The sequence below is a fragment of the Stegostoma tigrinum genome, chromosome 2 (genome assembly GCF_030684315.1).
Source record: "Stegostoma tigrinum isolate sSteTig4 chromosome 2, sSteTig4.hap1, whole genome shotgun sequence".
NCBI lineage: Eukaryota > Metazoa > Chordata > Chondrichthyes > Orectolobiformes > Stegostomatidae > Stegostoma > Stegostoma tigrinum.
This window is the reverse complement of record NC_081355.1, coordinates 152,035,828-152,048,849: the sequence shown is the minus strand read 5'-3', so window position 1 is coordinate 152,048,849 and position 13,022 is coordinate 152,035,828. Positions and strand designations below refer to the sequence as shown.

General features: G+C 47.9%; 1 protein-coding gene across 6 annotated transcripts in view; it reads left to right on the top strand.

The window, feature by feature from the left end:
- LOC125462947 (pituitary adenylate cyclase-activating polypeptide type I receptor-like) overlaps positions 1–442 on the top strand; it is a 211,882-nt gene extending 211,440 nt beyond the window's left edge. For 5 of the 6 annotated variants that reach the window (XM_059640288.1, XM_059640307.1, XM_059640301.1 and 2 more), the window contains 2 exons: positions 69–110; positions 247–442. In XM_059640288.1, coding sequence (XP_059496271.1) covers positions 69–110; positions 247–435 — 231 coding nt within the window. In that variant the 3' untranslated portion in view covers positions 436–442. Of the gene's footprint in view, positions 1–68; positions 111–233 lie in introns of all 6 variants that reach the window. The other variant, XM_059640303.1, reaches the window with a different exon arrangement.
- Positions 443–13,022: the final 12,580 nt, after the last annotated feature.

The following is a 13,022-nucleotide window of genomic DNA, read 5'->3' as shown; positions in this document are numbered from 1 at the left end:
GAGGCTTGAAATGGCAATGCTTCCTTGCAGTGTACTAATTCTGGATGTGACTTGTTTATTCCTTGCAGGGACTTGTTGTAGCAGTACTGTATTGTTTCCTGAATGGGGAGGTAAGCTGCTTTATTCTTCTACTTTCCTGAAAAGCTTTAAAGATTCTCTTTTGATTTCTGTGTGAATGTGTTTGATCCCTTCAGTTCTGATGCAGCTGGGTACATTCAAATGACATTTTTAAGTTTCTTCCCAAAGGTACAGTCGGAGATCAAGAGGAAATGGAGGAGCTGGAAGGTCAACAGGTACTTTTCTGTTGATCTCAAGCACCGTCACCCGTCGCTGGCCAGCAGCGGGGCGAACGGCGGGACTCAGCTGTCCGTTCTGAGCAAGAGCAGCTCGCAAATCCGGATGTCCAGTGTCAACGCGGAGATTTTGGCCACATGAACCGTCCACTGGGGCCAAGTGGTAAACCCCCACCCCCCCCCCCCCCGCGACCACCACCACCCATCATCGCCAGAAGCCTCCTCCGCCCTCCCTCATCAACATTAGAACCTTCGAAAGAATTCAGACCACCCCCCCCCCCGCCCACCCCAACCCCCGTCGTATGGACAGCGCCGCCCCTTCAAAATGGCGAAAGGTGTTGCATTTGCTGGCCATCTTTTCGTCTACAAAGCCAACCCCTGCCTCACCGCCACCCTCCCCCCCCCCACCGCCAAACCCATTCTTCTCACGGATGTAGAAAACAAAGGCATGCTTGTTCCTTCTCTGAAGACTTCTGTTGGGCGTCGCACGCTTGGATGGGAAGGGCTGAATGCTTTCACAATGCCGAGGCAGATAATCACCGATCTTTGCCGACTCTGATGAACCCCCCACCCCCACCCCCGCCAAACTGCTGTGGAGAACTCGCCTTGACCTGTACATCGGGATTTTGACCTGTCTTCTCTCGCCCAAAGCCTGTGGCGTTTCCCACCCTGCCCCCCTGGAGCCCAGGCCGCTCGCACCCCCCCACCCAGGCTGCTTTTAGTTCTTTAGGCTAGTGGCGTCTTCAAAGAGTGAGGCTCTTTCTCTCGTGTTTTCTTCTGCGTCTCACTGTTTCTGACCTCCGGACACGGGAGCGCCCTCCTGAAGATCATCCTTACCTCGTACAGTGACACTTAACCTCATACTGCGACGCACAACCTCTTCGAGGGATGCTTAATCTCATCAATCGACCGTGTAGAAACCCCCCCCCCCCCCCCCCCCACAACCATGGATCATAGGGTGGCACATTGCACTATGCGTTTACATTGAGCATTTGTGGCCGCATGGAGATGTATGGCCTTCTGTGTTGGCGTTGTCCTTTATGGCACTGCCAAAGAGGGAAGGTGTTTAATGATGTTTCACACTTCACCATGACACCTCACCCTATGTGTGATATATGGTGGCACACAGCCCTACGGATGCGATGTATACGGCCGGATTTTTAATGACCCGTACTGGGAAATGGCTTGAGTCAGTCAGACCGGCGCCCATTTCGAAACGCCAGTCTGCCCACAAATTTCGTTGCGGGTCACGGCGCAGGAGACGGTCCACCTGGTCGGGTTCGAGGTGCTCACGATGTCGGAGATTTGGTGAGCCGGCCTCGTTGGAAGTCTCACTTTGTTTCTCCAGTAACTTTGCCGCCAGCTGGATGAAATGCAGGTGGGCACCTTGATCCGCACCTTCCAGCGCCAACTCACACTCCCTTGTCTACTCGCCACTCGTACTTATCTGTTCCAAATCAGCGCCGGCCACTACCCGTCCACCCAGCGTGAACTATGGTCCTACCCAACGACCCATACAACGGTGAAGAAAAGTATGGCCGTGCTGAGAGGGGAACAAAAGAGGCATTCAATCACCAATCTTTTTTTAATAAAGACGATGCCTGCTGACATGCCCCAAATGCTGCCCATATGTATGTGGAGACAGGCGTGCCCAGTACCCCTGCTGATCCTGCCAGTGTCAGAAATCACATGACACCAGGTTCAAGTCCAACGGATTTATTTTGCTGGTGACTTCATTCCAACCCCTTTGATCACATGTGCTGTGTTTAATCGGGCATTTTTAACTGGCAGCGCGTTTACAAAGGGTGTGTGCACTGAATTTCCCAGAAGCTTTCGGGGGTGTCGAGGGACCAAAAATAGCAACTTGCTTTTGCTCCAGTTTGTGTTGAGCATCGTCAAGCACGAGGCGAGCCCCCCAAGCCAATCAGGATGTTGACCCTAATCTGACAAATACAGTGCACTGTCAACCTCACTTGATTCACGTCTTCAAACGATTACATTAAGTTGCTCTTTCAGTAGATGAGAGATGATGGGAGCTGCAGATGCTGGAGAATCTGAGATAACAAAGTGTGGAGCTGGATGGACACAGCAGGCTGAGCAGCATCTTAGATCTAGGCCCAAAACGTCAGCTTTTGTTCTTTCAGTAGTCCCTTTTGTCAATGTCTCGCAGTTTATTAGTTCCAAATTAAGAGGTGTGAGATATTTTAAGCCTCTGTGTTTTAATATCTGCCTGATTAGCATTTGTGTAGGATTGTAGGATCAGCAGATTTCTTTTTTACAGGGAACTTTCCTGACTTTTTATTCCTCTCTCAGCTGTTCTACACTTCTCATTGTTGCTATTCCCCGATTCATTGGTTATGGATAAAGTGAACACTGATGGCTAAGCATGTATGAGTCATTGAGGTGCTCTGATGTGTATAAATATTTGAGGGGAAGAACTAGGGGTGAGGGTCTGCTTGGACAAGACCCCCTTTGAGCCAAACATCTCCAAAATTCCCTCAACGGTGACTCATGACTCCTCAGTGTGGGACGAGCCGGAAGTCATGGAGAACCAGCCCGAAGGGGACGTGTGGAGGAAGGGGATGAGAGTTTGCCACACGATGCCTACCTCAGCGACATAGGGCTTGGGGACGTAGGGCACAGGCTCACTCCCTACACCCGGGGGATTTGCGTGGAGGCTGGGAATGTTGCAGGTGGGCCTCCGGTCCTTCACCCACTCAACTCAATCCCAACTCTGTGAAAATCTGTCCCCCGAACCTCGGTGAGTGTCAGGAGACTTTATTCAGGAAGAGGGAAATTTGCAGTTTCTGCACGTTCAATGCGTGGGTGGTGTATCTTGTGATCTCGGCTGCAGCCATGTGACCATCGCTCAGAAACAAAATGGCCACCATTTAAGCTGCCACCAACATTCATGAGCGGCTGAAAACTGGAATCTAACTTTTATCTTCGTCCAAGGCTGTTTATGTATCCAGATGATCACTTCTGTCTCACAACTGAAGAAAGGGGGCCCAACTTTAAGCCTACAGTCTCTTATAGTAGATGGCTAAAAAGGAGAAATGAGAGAAAGTTGCACCAATATGGGGAGATTTCGATTTCTGTGAAGTGAAGCAAAAGTACTCCTCCCTCTGTCCTTTGTTGCTGCTTTTCTGGACGGATTTGAGTTTCCAGAACCTCCTGACTCATGCGAAGAACATTGCCAACAAATCAACAGTGACTAATGAAGTCTTTTTGAAAAACTGTGACCACTGTTGAGAAACAACCTATAAATGGAAGGGCTGCTAGTTGCTGACTGAAACCTCATTTAAAGTCAGTGACTATGGCAAAACTGAGCTCTCAAAGTTTGACCAATTTTGACCAAGAGGTAATTTTATTTCTAGATTTTACTGAGGCAAGCATGATGGATGGGACCTACTGGCCTACCTTACACATCCACTATCCCAGCCAGTACGTGTTGAAGATCCAAGCCTGTCTCTTTCTAGGTTTGAGGCTTATAGAGCATGCCTTGATTTTAACTCTAGAGTGTACAAAGACCCCGTTGTAAGTTCCTGGAGTTCTGAAGGACGGTTATACAACGAAAACTGTAAAAACAAAACAGAATTGCAGGGAGAAGTTCCCTTCTTTGTCTCGTTGATTCTTATATTCCGGGACATGTTGCTGTGCGTGATATAAATGCAACAACTGTTGGTTGTTGTGAAGTGGAGTTTGTTTTTAACTAAATGCAGTGTTAACCTTTGTTGCCGTGCTGACCACTTCTCATGAGTGACGTGGTGAAATGTGAGCATCTTTCCATTGAGTAACCCATCGTGTCTGAAGCAGTAAAGTGCTTCTTGCTGGGAACAGAGGGGATGTTTTGTCAGTGGAAAAGACCTTTCTTGGGGACTGGTGAGGATGATATTGCAGGTACATTGTGAGTTGCACTTTAGTCACAAATGGGAGGTGAGTGTCATTTATGACCCACCTTTGATAGACTTGAGAGGGTGCGGCGGGGAGCTGCTTTCTCCTGTACAAATGAATGACTTTACTTGTAGGGCTGTAGACTTTTGGTCTGGAGTTACATATATAGGTCAGAACCGTTCGTGCGGCAGATTTTCCCTCCTTCTGAGGATGTAGGGCAACCAGACGGCAAATATACAGCAACAGTGACCACCAATTTTGAGTCTAGCTATTCTTCTCCGGGTTTGTTTATGTAACTGAAGTTAAATTTCCTCAGTTGCCATAGAACAAAAAAAAAATGCAGCACAGAAAGGGGGCCATTTGGCCCATCTTGTCCACGCCAACCCACAGACGCCCAGATAGAGCCACAGAACCATTCTACACGGAAACAGACTCTTCGGTCCAACTTATCCATGCTGACAAAGTTTCCTCAACTAAACCAGTCCTATTTGTCTGCGTTTGGCCCATATCCCTCGAAACATTTCCTATTCTCATACCTGGCTAAATGCCCTTTAAATGTTGTAATTGTACCCACTTCCTCTGGCAGCAGATTCCATACACACACCACACTCTACGTGAAAAAGTTGCTCCGCAGGTCCCTTTTAAATGTTTCCCCTCCCACCTCAAACCTATGCCCCTCTAATTCTGGACTCGTCCACCCTGGGGAATAAACCTTGGCTGTTTGCATTATCTATGCCTCCCATGATTTTATAAACTTCAATAAGCTCAGCCCTGAGCGTCTTACACTCCAGGGAGATGAGTCCCAGCCTATCGAACCTTCAAACTCAAACATTTCAGTCTCAGTAACATCCTTGTCAATTTTTTCTATGCCCTTTCCAGTTGAACAACATCCCTTCGATAGTAGGGTGATCAGAATTGTACTCAGTATTCTAACCAATGCCCTGTACAGTCACAGCATGACCTCCCAACCCCTACACTCAATGCACTGACCAATGAAGGCAAACATTCCAAACATCTTCTTTACCAGAGACAGTAGGAACTGCCGATGCTGAAGAATCTGAGATTACAGGGTGTAGAGCTGGATGAACACAGCAGGCCAAGCAGCATCAGAGGGGCAGGAAAGCCGACATTTCGGGCCTAGAGCCTTCTTCAGAAAAAGGGTCCCGACCCGAAACGTCAGCCTTCCTGCTCCTCTGATGCTGCTTGGCCTGCTGTGTTCATCCAGCTCCACACCTTCTTGACCTGCGACACCACTTTCAAGGAACTATATACCTGCACTCCAAGCTCTCTTTGTTCAGCAACACTCCACAGGGGTCCCCCATTAGTCCCATTTTGCTGCACATCACCCATATCCCTGCAGTTTACAGCCTTTGCTGTGCAGATTTAGGTACTTTTTAAAAGAGATTAGGGTCCCCACCTTCAAGTCAAGCAGCAGATTCCAGACACCCACCATCCTCTGCGTAAAAATATATTTCCTCACGTCTCCTCTAAGCCTCCTGTCACTTTGCTTGCACCATGACCCCTGATTTTAACAAGAATTGAACTCATGATAGTAAAATGTAGGGTGTGCAGGGTAGTTTGAAATTAGAGTAGGATAATAGGTCAGCACAACATTGTGGGCGAAAGGGCCTGCACTGTTCTGTGTTCTATCTTCATAGCTCTATATCGTTGACCGAGACCTCTACATTAAATAGCCCAGAAACATAGACATTTTAGCAGTGTACCCTGAGGGAACTAAAACAAAAAGGGTGAAAATTCCTCTCTCTGATAGTTTGCAAATGGAATCTCAGGCACAGTAAGACGTTATCATCTTAAACTCTGCAATTTCATCATGTTTCAGCCTTTGCATCAATGGGATTGCGAGAGAGCCAAAGTTTATACAAAGTTTATTCAGTTAGGCTGTTCGCTTAAATAAGAGATGCCAAGTGGTTTCCAAAAGTTAGTTTTACTTTCTGAATTGACAGATCAAGGCCAGCTAAAAATAATAACTGCTTAGTCGTGCTGACTGGATTATCAGAGCTGAAAAGGATGAAACAACAGGAGATGGGCTATCAAAGCGTTTTAATCAGGACACAATCTGGAAGAGAGCAACAATTTATTTTGCAGGAGATAAAAGGTGCACAGCTTTGTCATCATTATCTCCCTTCTCAGCAATACTGAAGTTAAAAACAACAGGCGAGTTCCAAAAATAATCTATTTCCCGATGTTTAGTTTTAACTGATCTGACTCTTCAGGGATCAGCAGTTTGGCCCAAATCCCTCTAAACTTATCCTATAGTGTACCTGTCCAAATGTCTTTTAAATGTTGTAGCTGTCCCTGCAGCTCCTTCCACACACGAATACCCCTCTGTGGGAAAATGTTGCCCTTCGGGTCCCTTTTAAATCTTTCCCCTCTCATTTTAAAGCTATATTCTTTAGTCTTGAACTCCCCTAGCCCCTGGGTTGTAGAAATTCTCTTGAAGGGATATCTGGATGATAGCTTTAGGTTCGGACCCACAAAAATACCCATGGCTTTGATACCCATTAAGATGTTCCTTTTACAAGCCTTGAGATGGCTCCCGTGATGAGGGGATCCAAAGCTGGTGGAGGGTCGGGATGGGAGTACATCAATGTGAGGCAGTCGCTCAGAAAATCCAACGAGGAATTAAAACAAAAATGTCTTCACCAAGCGGTGAGGAGATTGTAATTGAGCCTCTGGTACCCAGCGGTTTATTTCTGCGCTGTTGACCTCATGTTGTCAAACATTCTTTGCCCCAGTTTATAGAAAGCCTTTCATAGTTTCAGCATTTCGATGAGATACTTTTGAATCGTAATAAAAGTCACAAAACGAGCTGGAGAATTGCAGCAAGTCTGGGAGCCTGTGCGGAGAGAGATACAGAGTTAATGTTTCAGTTCAACTCTGAAGAAGAGCAAGGTTCTTCACCCAGAGAGTTGTGAGCGCGTGGAATACTTTGCCAGTGGTAGTCGTGGAAGCAGAGTCATTAGTGACATTTAAGCGACTGCTGGACATGCACATGGACAGCAGTGAATTGAGGGGAATGTAGGTTAGGTTATTTTGTTTTTGGATTAGGATTATTCCACGGCACAATATCGTGGGCTGAAGGGCCTGTACTGTGCTGTACTTTTCTGTGTTCTATGTTCTATGGACTTGGAACAGGGATTCTGTTTCTTCTCTCCACTAATGCTGAGCTTCTCCAATATTTGCTGCTTTTATTTCCAGCAGTGTTTTTGATCAAAGACCAATGCAGCACAGGAACAGGCCCTTCGGCCCCTCCAAGCCTGCACCAACACATTTTGCCCTTCCATATTAAAACAGTCTCCACTTACAGGATCTGTATCCCTTCCTATTCATGTATTTGTCCAGGTGCTCCTTGAATGCTGTTATTGTGCCAGCTTCCTCTGGCAATGCATTCCAGGAACTCATCACCCTTTGTGTGAAAAATGTGCCTCGTACATCTCTTTTAATCCATCCCCTGCCCTGTCCCAAACCTGTGTCCCCTCGTAATTGACCCCTCCACTCTGGGAAATAGCATCATACTTTCCATTCCAACCATGCCATTCACAATCTTGTAAACTTCTATCAGGTCATCCCTCCTGCATTCCAGTGAGAACAAACCCAGTCTATCCAACCTTTCCTCACAGTTAAAATCTGCCATACCAAGCAACGTCCTTTTTATTTACTGTCTCCAAAGCATATTTGCTTCTGTTTTTGTTTCAAGCTGTTGTTAGTGTTGGCTTTGGAGGAGTTGTTGTCTCAAATTTGTGTACAACAAAGAGCAAAATGATAGATGCAATGTTGGGAGAGGGATGGGCTATTTTGCAGGACACCAGGGAGAAGGCAAACACGCTACTCGTTAAGATATAATCCTGGGACGCTTTAACATCCACCCCGTAGAGCACACTGTTTTGGTGTGTGTTTGTTGTGTGTGTGTGTGTGTGTGTGTGTGTGTGTGTGTGTGTGTGTGTGTGTGTGACAGAGATGTATATCTGTGTTCTGCCAGCATTTCTCGAGGTGGTCATCTATGTGACAATAATGCGGGTAAAGAGATTTCATGAAGTGTTGATTGAAGGATACAAGTTTTCAAAACAGTTACGGCCACAGAATGTCTCACATTGGCTAAGTGAGCAGACAGGTCCTCAGCTTCTCTTTCATTCATTCATTCATGGGCTGAGTCAGCATTTATTGCCCATCCCTTGAGAAGGTGGGAGTGAGCTGCCTTCTTGAACCGCTACAGTCCACCTGCTGTGGGTTGACCCACAATGCCCCGAGGGAGGGAATTCCAGGATTTTGACCCAGTGACAGCGAAGGAACGGCGATATATTTTCCAAGTCAGGATGGTGAGTGGTTTGGAGGGGAACTTGCAGGGGGTGGTGTTCCCATGTATCTGCTGCCCTTGTCCTTCTGGATGGTAGAGGTTAGAGGTTTCGAAAGTGCTGTCTGAGGAGTCTTGGCAAAGTGTTGCAGTGTGACTTGTAGCTGGTATACCCTGGTACATCAGAAAGATGGCACCTCCCACAGTGTGGCGATCCCTCAATACTGACCCTCTGACAGTGCGGCACTCCCTCAGCACTGACCCTCCCACAGTGCGGCTCTGCCTTAGTACTGACCCTCTGACAGTGTGGCACTCCCTCAGTACTGACCCTCCAACAGTGCGGCACTCCCACAGTACTGACCCTCTGACAGTGCGGCAATCACTCAGTACTGACCCTCTGACAGTGCGGCACTCCCTCAGTACTGACCCTCCGACAGTGCGGCACTCCCTCAGCACTGAGCGTCCGACAGTGCAGCACTCCCTCAGTACTGACCCTCCAACATTGCGGCGCTCCCACAGTACTGACCCTCCGACAGTGCGGCGCTCCCTCAGCACTGACCATCAACAGTGCGGCACTCCCTCAGTACTGACCCTCTGACAGTGCGGCACTCCCTCAGTACTGACCCTCCAACAGTGCGGCGCTCCCACAGTACTGACCCTCTGACAGTGCGGCAATCCCTCAGTACTGACCCTCTGACAGTGCGGCACTCCCTCAGCGCTGACCCTCCGACAGTGCGGCACTCCCTCAGTACTGACCCTCCGACAGTGCGGCACTCCCTCAGCACTGACCCTCCAACAGTGCAGCACTCCCACAGTACTGACCCTCTGACAGTGCGGCACTCCCTCAGTACTGACCCTCCGACAGTGCGGCACTCCCTCAGCACTGACCCTCTGACAGTGCGGCACTCCCTCAGTACTGACCCTCCGACAGTGCGGCACTCCCTCAGCACTGACCCTCCGACAATGTCGCACTCCCTCAGCACTGACCCTCCGACAATGTCGCACTCCATCAGTACTGATCCTCAGACAGTGCAGCACTCCCTCAGTACTGACCCTCCGACAGTGCGGCACTCCCTCAGTACTGACCCTCTGACAGTGCAGCACTCCCTCAGTACTGACCCTCTGACAGTGCAGCACTCCCTCAGTACTGACCCTCCGACAGTGCAGCACTCCCTCAGTACTGACCCTCCGACAGTGCGGCACTCCCTCAGTACTGACCCTCTGACAGTGCAGCACTCCCTCAGTACTGACCCTCTGACAGTGCAGCACTCCCTCAGTACTGACCCTCCGACAGTGCGGCGCTCCCTCAGCACTGACCCTCCGACAGTACGGCACTCCCTCAGTACTGACCTTCTGACAGTGCGCCGCTCCCTCAGTACTGACCCTCCGACAGTGCAGCACTCCCTCAGTACTGACCTTCTGACAGTGCGCCGCTCCCTCAGTACTGACTCTCCGACAGTGCAGCACTCCCTCAGTACTGACCTTCTGACAGTGCGCCGCTCCCTCAGTACTGACTCTCCGACAGTGCGGCACTCCCTCCGTACTGACCCTCTGACAGTGCGGCACTCCCTTAGTACTGCAGTGGTGTGTCAGCCTTCAGGTCCTGGAATGGGATTTCAATCTGACTCAGAGGTAATGTCAACTACGCTGGCATTCCATTCGATAGCAGGATAAATGTGAGGATAGAATTAAGTATCTGGGAATCGATGCAAAGTCTGTTTCCTACCCATTTGGTGGGATACCCTGTCCCAATATTCTGGGACTCTGAGCCACAGGCCTTTGTCTCAAGAGGCAAATCACACCTTTCCAGGCGTCGTGGAAGTAAGTGTAACTTTGTGATGGGCCCAGCAGAAATAAGAGCGCCTTATTATCTGTAGCACTCTAAGACAGTTAATGAAGAGGCTTTCAACATTGTGTTTGCAGTCCGGTGACTCGTTATAGAGTTAGCACTTGGTATTACATTGTATAAACAATGCTACTTTATGAATAATACTGTTTAGTCAGATCATGCAAGGTTCCTTTTAAGCTGCATCCAATTTGCTGCCAAAGCTGTATAAATGGTACACGGGAGATAAATCTCTGCTGATTAAGGCAGATCAAGTCTGTTTTCTTTAAAAGGTCAGCTGAAACTGAGTAATAGGGATGGACCTCTAAGTTTATGTACGTAGAGTGTTGCTGTGTATGTCTCTTCCCTCTGTGTTTATTCTGAGGAAGGATCCCATCCATCAAAATCTATGAAGGATTGGTCTTGAAAATGATACGTCAACTCTGAGGCAACATTAATGGCCACCAAACCTCAGGAATCTACCCATTTTAGGCTGTTCCATGTCGGGGCGTGGGTAGGGTGAATATCTCAAGGTCTTTTTCCTGGGGTGGAAGAGTCCAAAACTAGAGGGCTGTAGGTCTAAGGTGGAGGCGGGGAGGGAGGAAAGATTTAAAAAGGATCTGAGGGCTAACATTTTCACACAGTGGGGTGGTGCGTGAATGGAATGAGCTGCCAGAGGAAGAGGTGGAGGCTGGTACAGTTACAGCATTTAAAAGGCACCTGGATGGGTACATGGATAGGAAGGAGTTAGAGGGATACGGACCAAATGCTGGCAAATGGGACGAGATTAATTTAGGATGTCTGGTCAGCATGGACAGGTTGGGCCAAAAGATCTGTTTCCACACTGTATGATTCTATGATTTGGTACTCAGCCTGTAAGGCTGGGAGAAGCAGAAACCCTCATAATCTTTAAGAAGTAGTTAGATGTGCACTTGCTATGCTAAGGTATACAAAGATATGGGTGATTGGTGTTAGTATAGTTACGTGGTTGCTTTTGACCGGCATATACTCGATGGACCAAAGGCCTGCTTTCTATGGTGTGGATCTCTATGACTCTGTAATGCTGTCTGCAATTAAAGGGAAAGTGGTCAGCATGCTGTGTTTACCCTGTCCATGTCCCTCATGACATTATACGCCTCGATCAGGACCCTCTTCTGCTCCACAGAAAACAACCCGAGCTTATCCAGCTTCTCTTCATCGCTGAAATGCCCCATCCCAAGCAACATCCCAGTGAATCTCCCTCTGCAACTCTTTCAGTCCAATCACGTCCTTCCTATAGCGGGGTGACCAGAGCTGCACACTGTACTCCAGCTGTGGCATAGTCAGAGTCCCGTACAGCTCCAACATAACCTCCCTGCTCCTATAACCAACACCACACTTTCAGGGATCTGTGGACAAGATGCCTCTGTTCCTCTGAGTGTGCCCTTGCAGTTTGTCCTTCATTGAGTGTTCAGAGTGTGTGTCACTTCATAATACCACAGGATACCCATGGCGTAATTGTTAGCTACCACTTTATATCCAACCCTTTGTCCTCACCAAACCTTATTAAACTTAAACTGTGAAATATGAACTTAATAAACAGGGGGATGAAAGCAGTCAGCCATCCATCATTCTCATCTGGATTAGTGACTTAGTTCCCTGTAACATTGGCAACATTCAGTAGAGGGGGAAGAGGCTGGTGGCAAGTCTAGGTGGTGGCAAAATTTTGCCTGGAAAATTGATGGACTGCATCTCATCTGGACCCCAGAAGGAGCCTATTGATGGGAAGCACTCACTTCTGAATGTCCACTCTTTGACCTTCTTGACAATCAGTTTGAAATTTTGTACAAACTCTTGTCCTTACGGAAACCGCCTTCGGGGGCGTAGGATCAATCACTCAGAATTCTACTCATCGCATTTCCTGTTGGGTAGCTAAATGGCTGTTCGTGTTCTGTCCTTTCTCTCAGTCTGAGTTACAAAGCTATTTTTTATATCTGAAAGTTTATAACATAAACTATTAAGTGATGCAGTGGCTATTCAATGTGAAATCCAGTCTCTTTAACAGAAAAAAATCCAATGTGAGCTGAAGTGATTGAGTGTAATGTGTATGTAATGACTGTACAGTAGCCCTAACTATTCTCAATGTATTAGCCACACTATTAATGTAAACATGACCCAAGCTGCTATCAATCTATGAAGCCAAATTACACCTTGGGATTTGTGGACAGGCAATATTGGGAATGGGTTGCAGACTGGAGGTGACTTTTTTCATCGATCATTGAGTAAAAAGAATACAAAAGGCCATTGATAGGCCAGAGGGATTGACAGGGTAGATGTTGAGAGGCTACTTTGTGTGTCTGGAGAGTCTAGAGTTTGGGGCCTCAGTATCAGGATAAGGGGTCAGCCATCTTGGGGTCAGACAAGGACAGATTTCTCCTTGGGACTTGTGAGTGTCTCCAATTAGTATTCCCACAGAGTTCTGCTTTTGAAGACTGATATTGATAGAATCTTAAGAGATGTGAGAGAGAGGGGAGGAAGGGACAAAGCAGAATTTATCTTTTTTATTCATTCAAGGGAAGTGGGCATCACTGAACGGGCCAGAATTTGTCATCCGTTCCCTAGTTGCTCCTTGAGAAGATGGTGGCTTCTTGAACTGATGTGGCCCCCACTGCTGTGGGTTGGCCCACAATGCCCCGAGGGAGGGAATTCCAGGATTTTG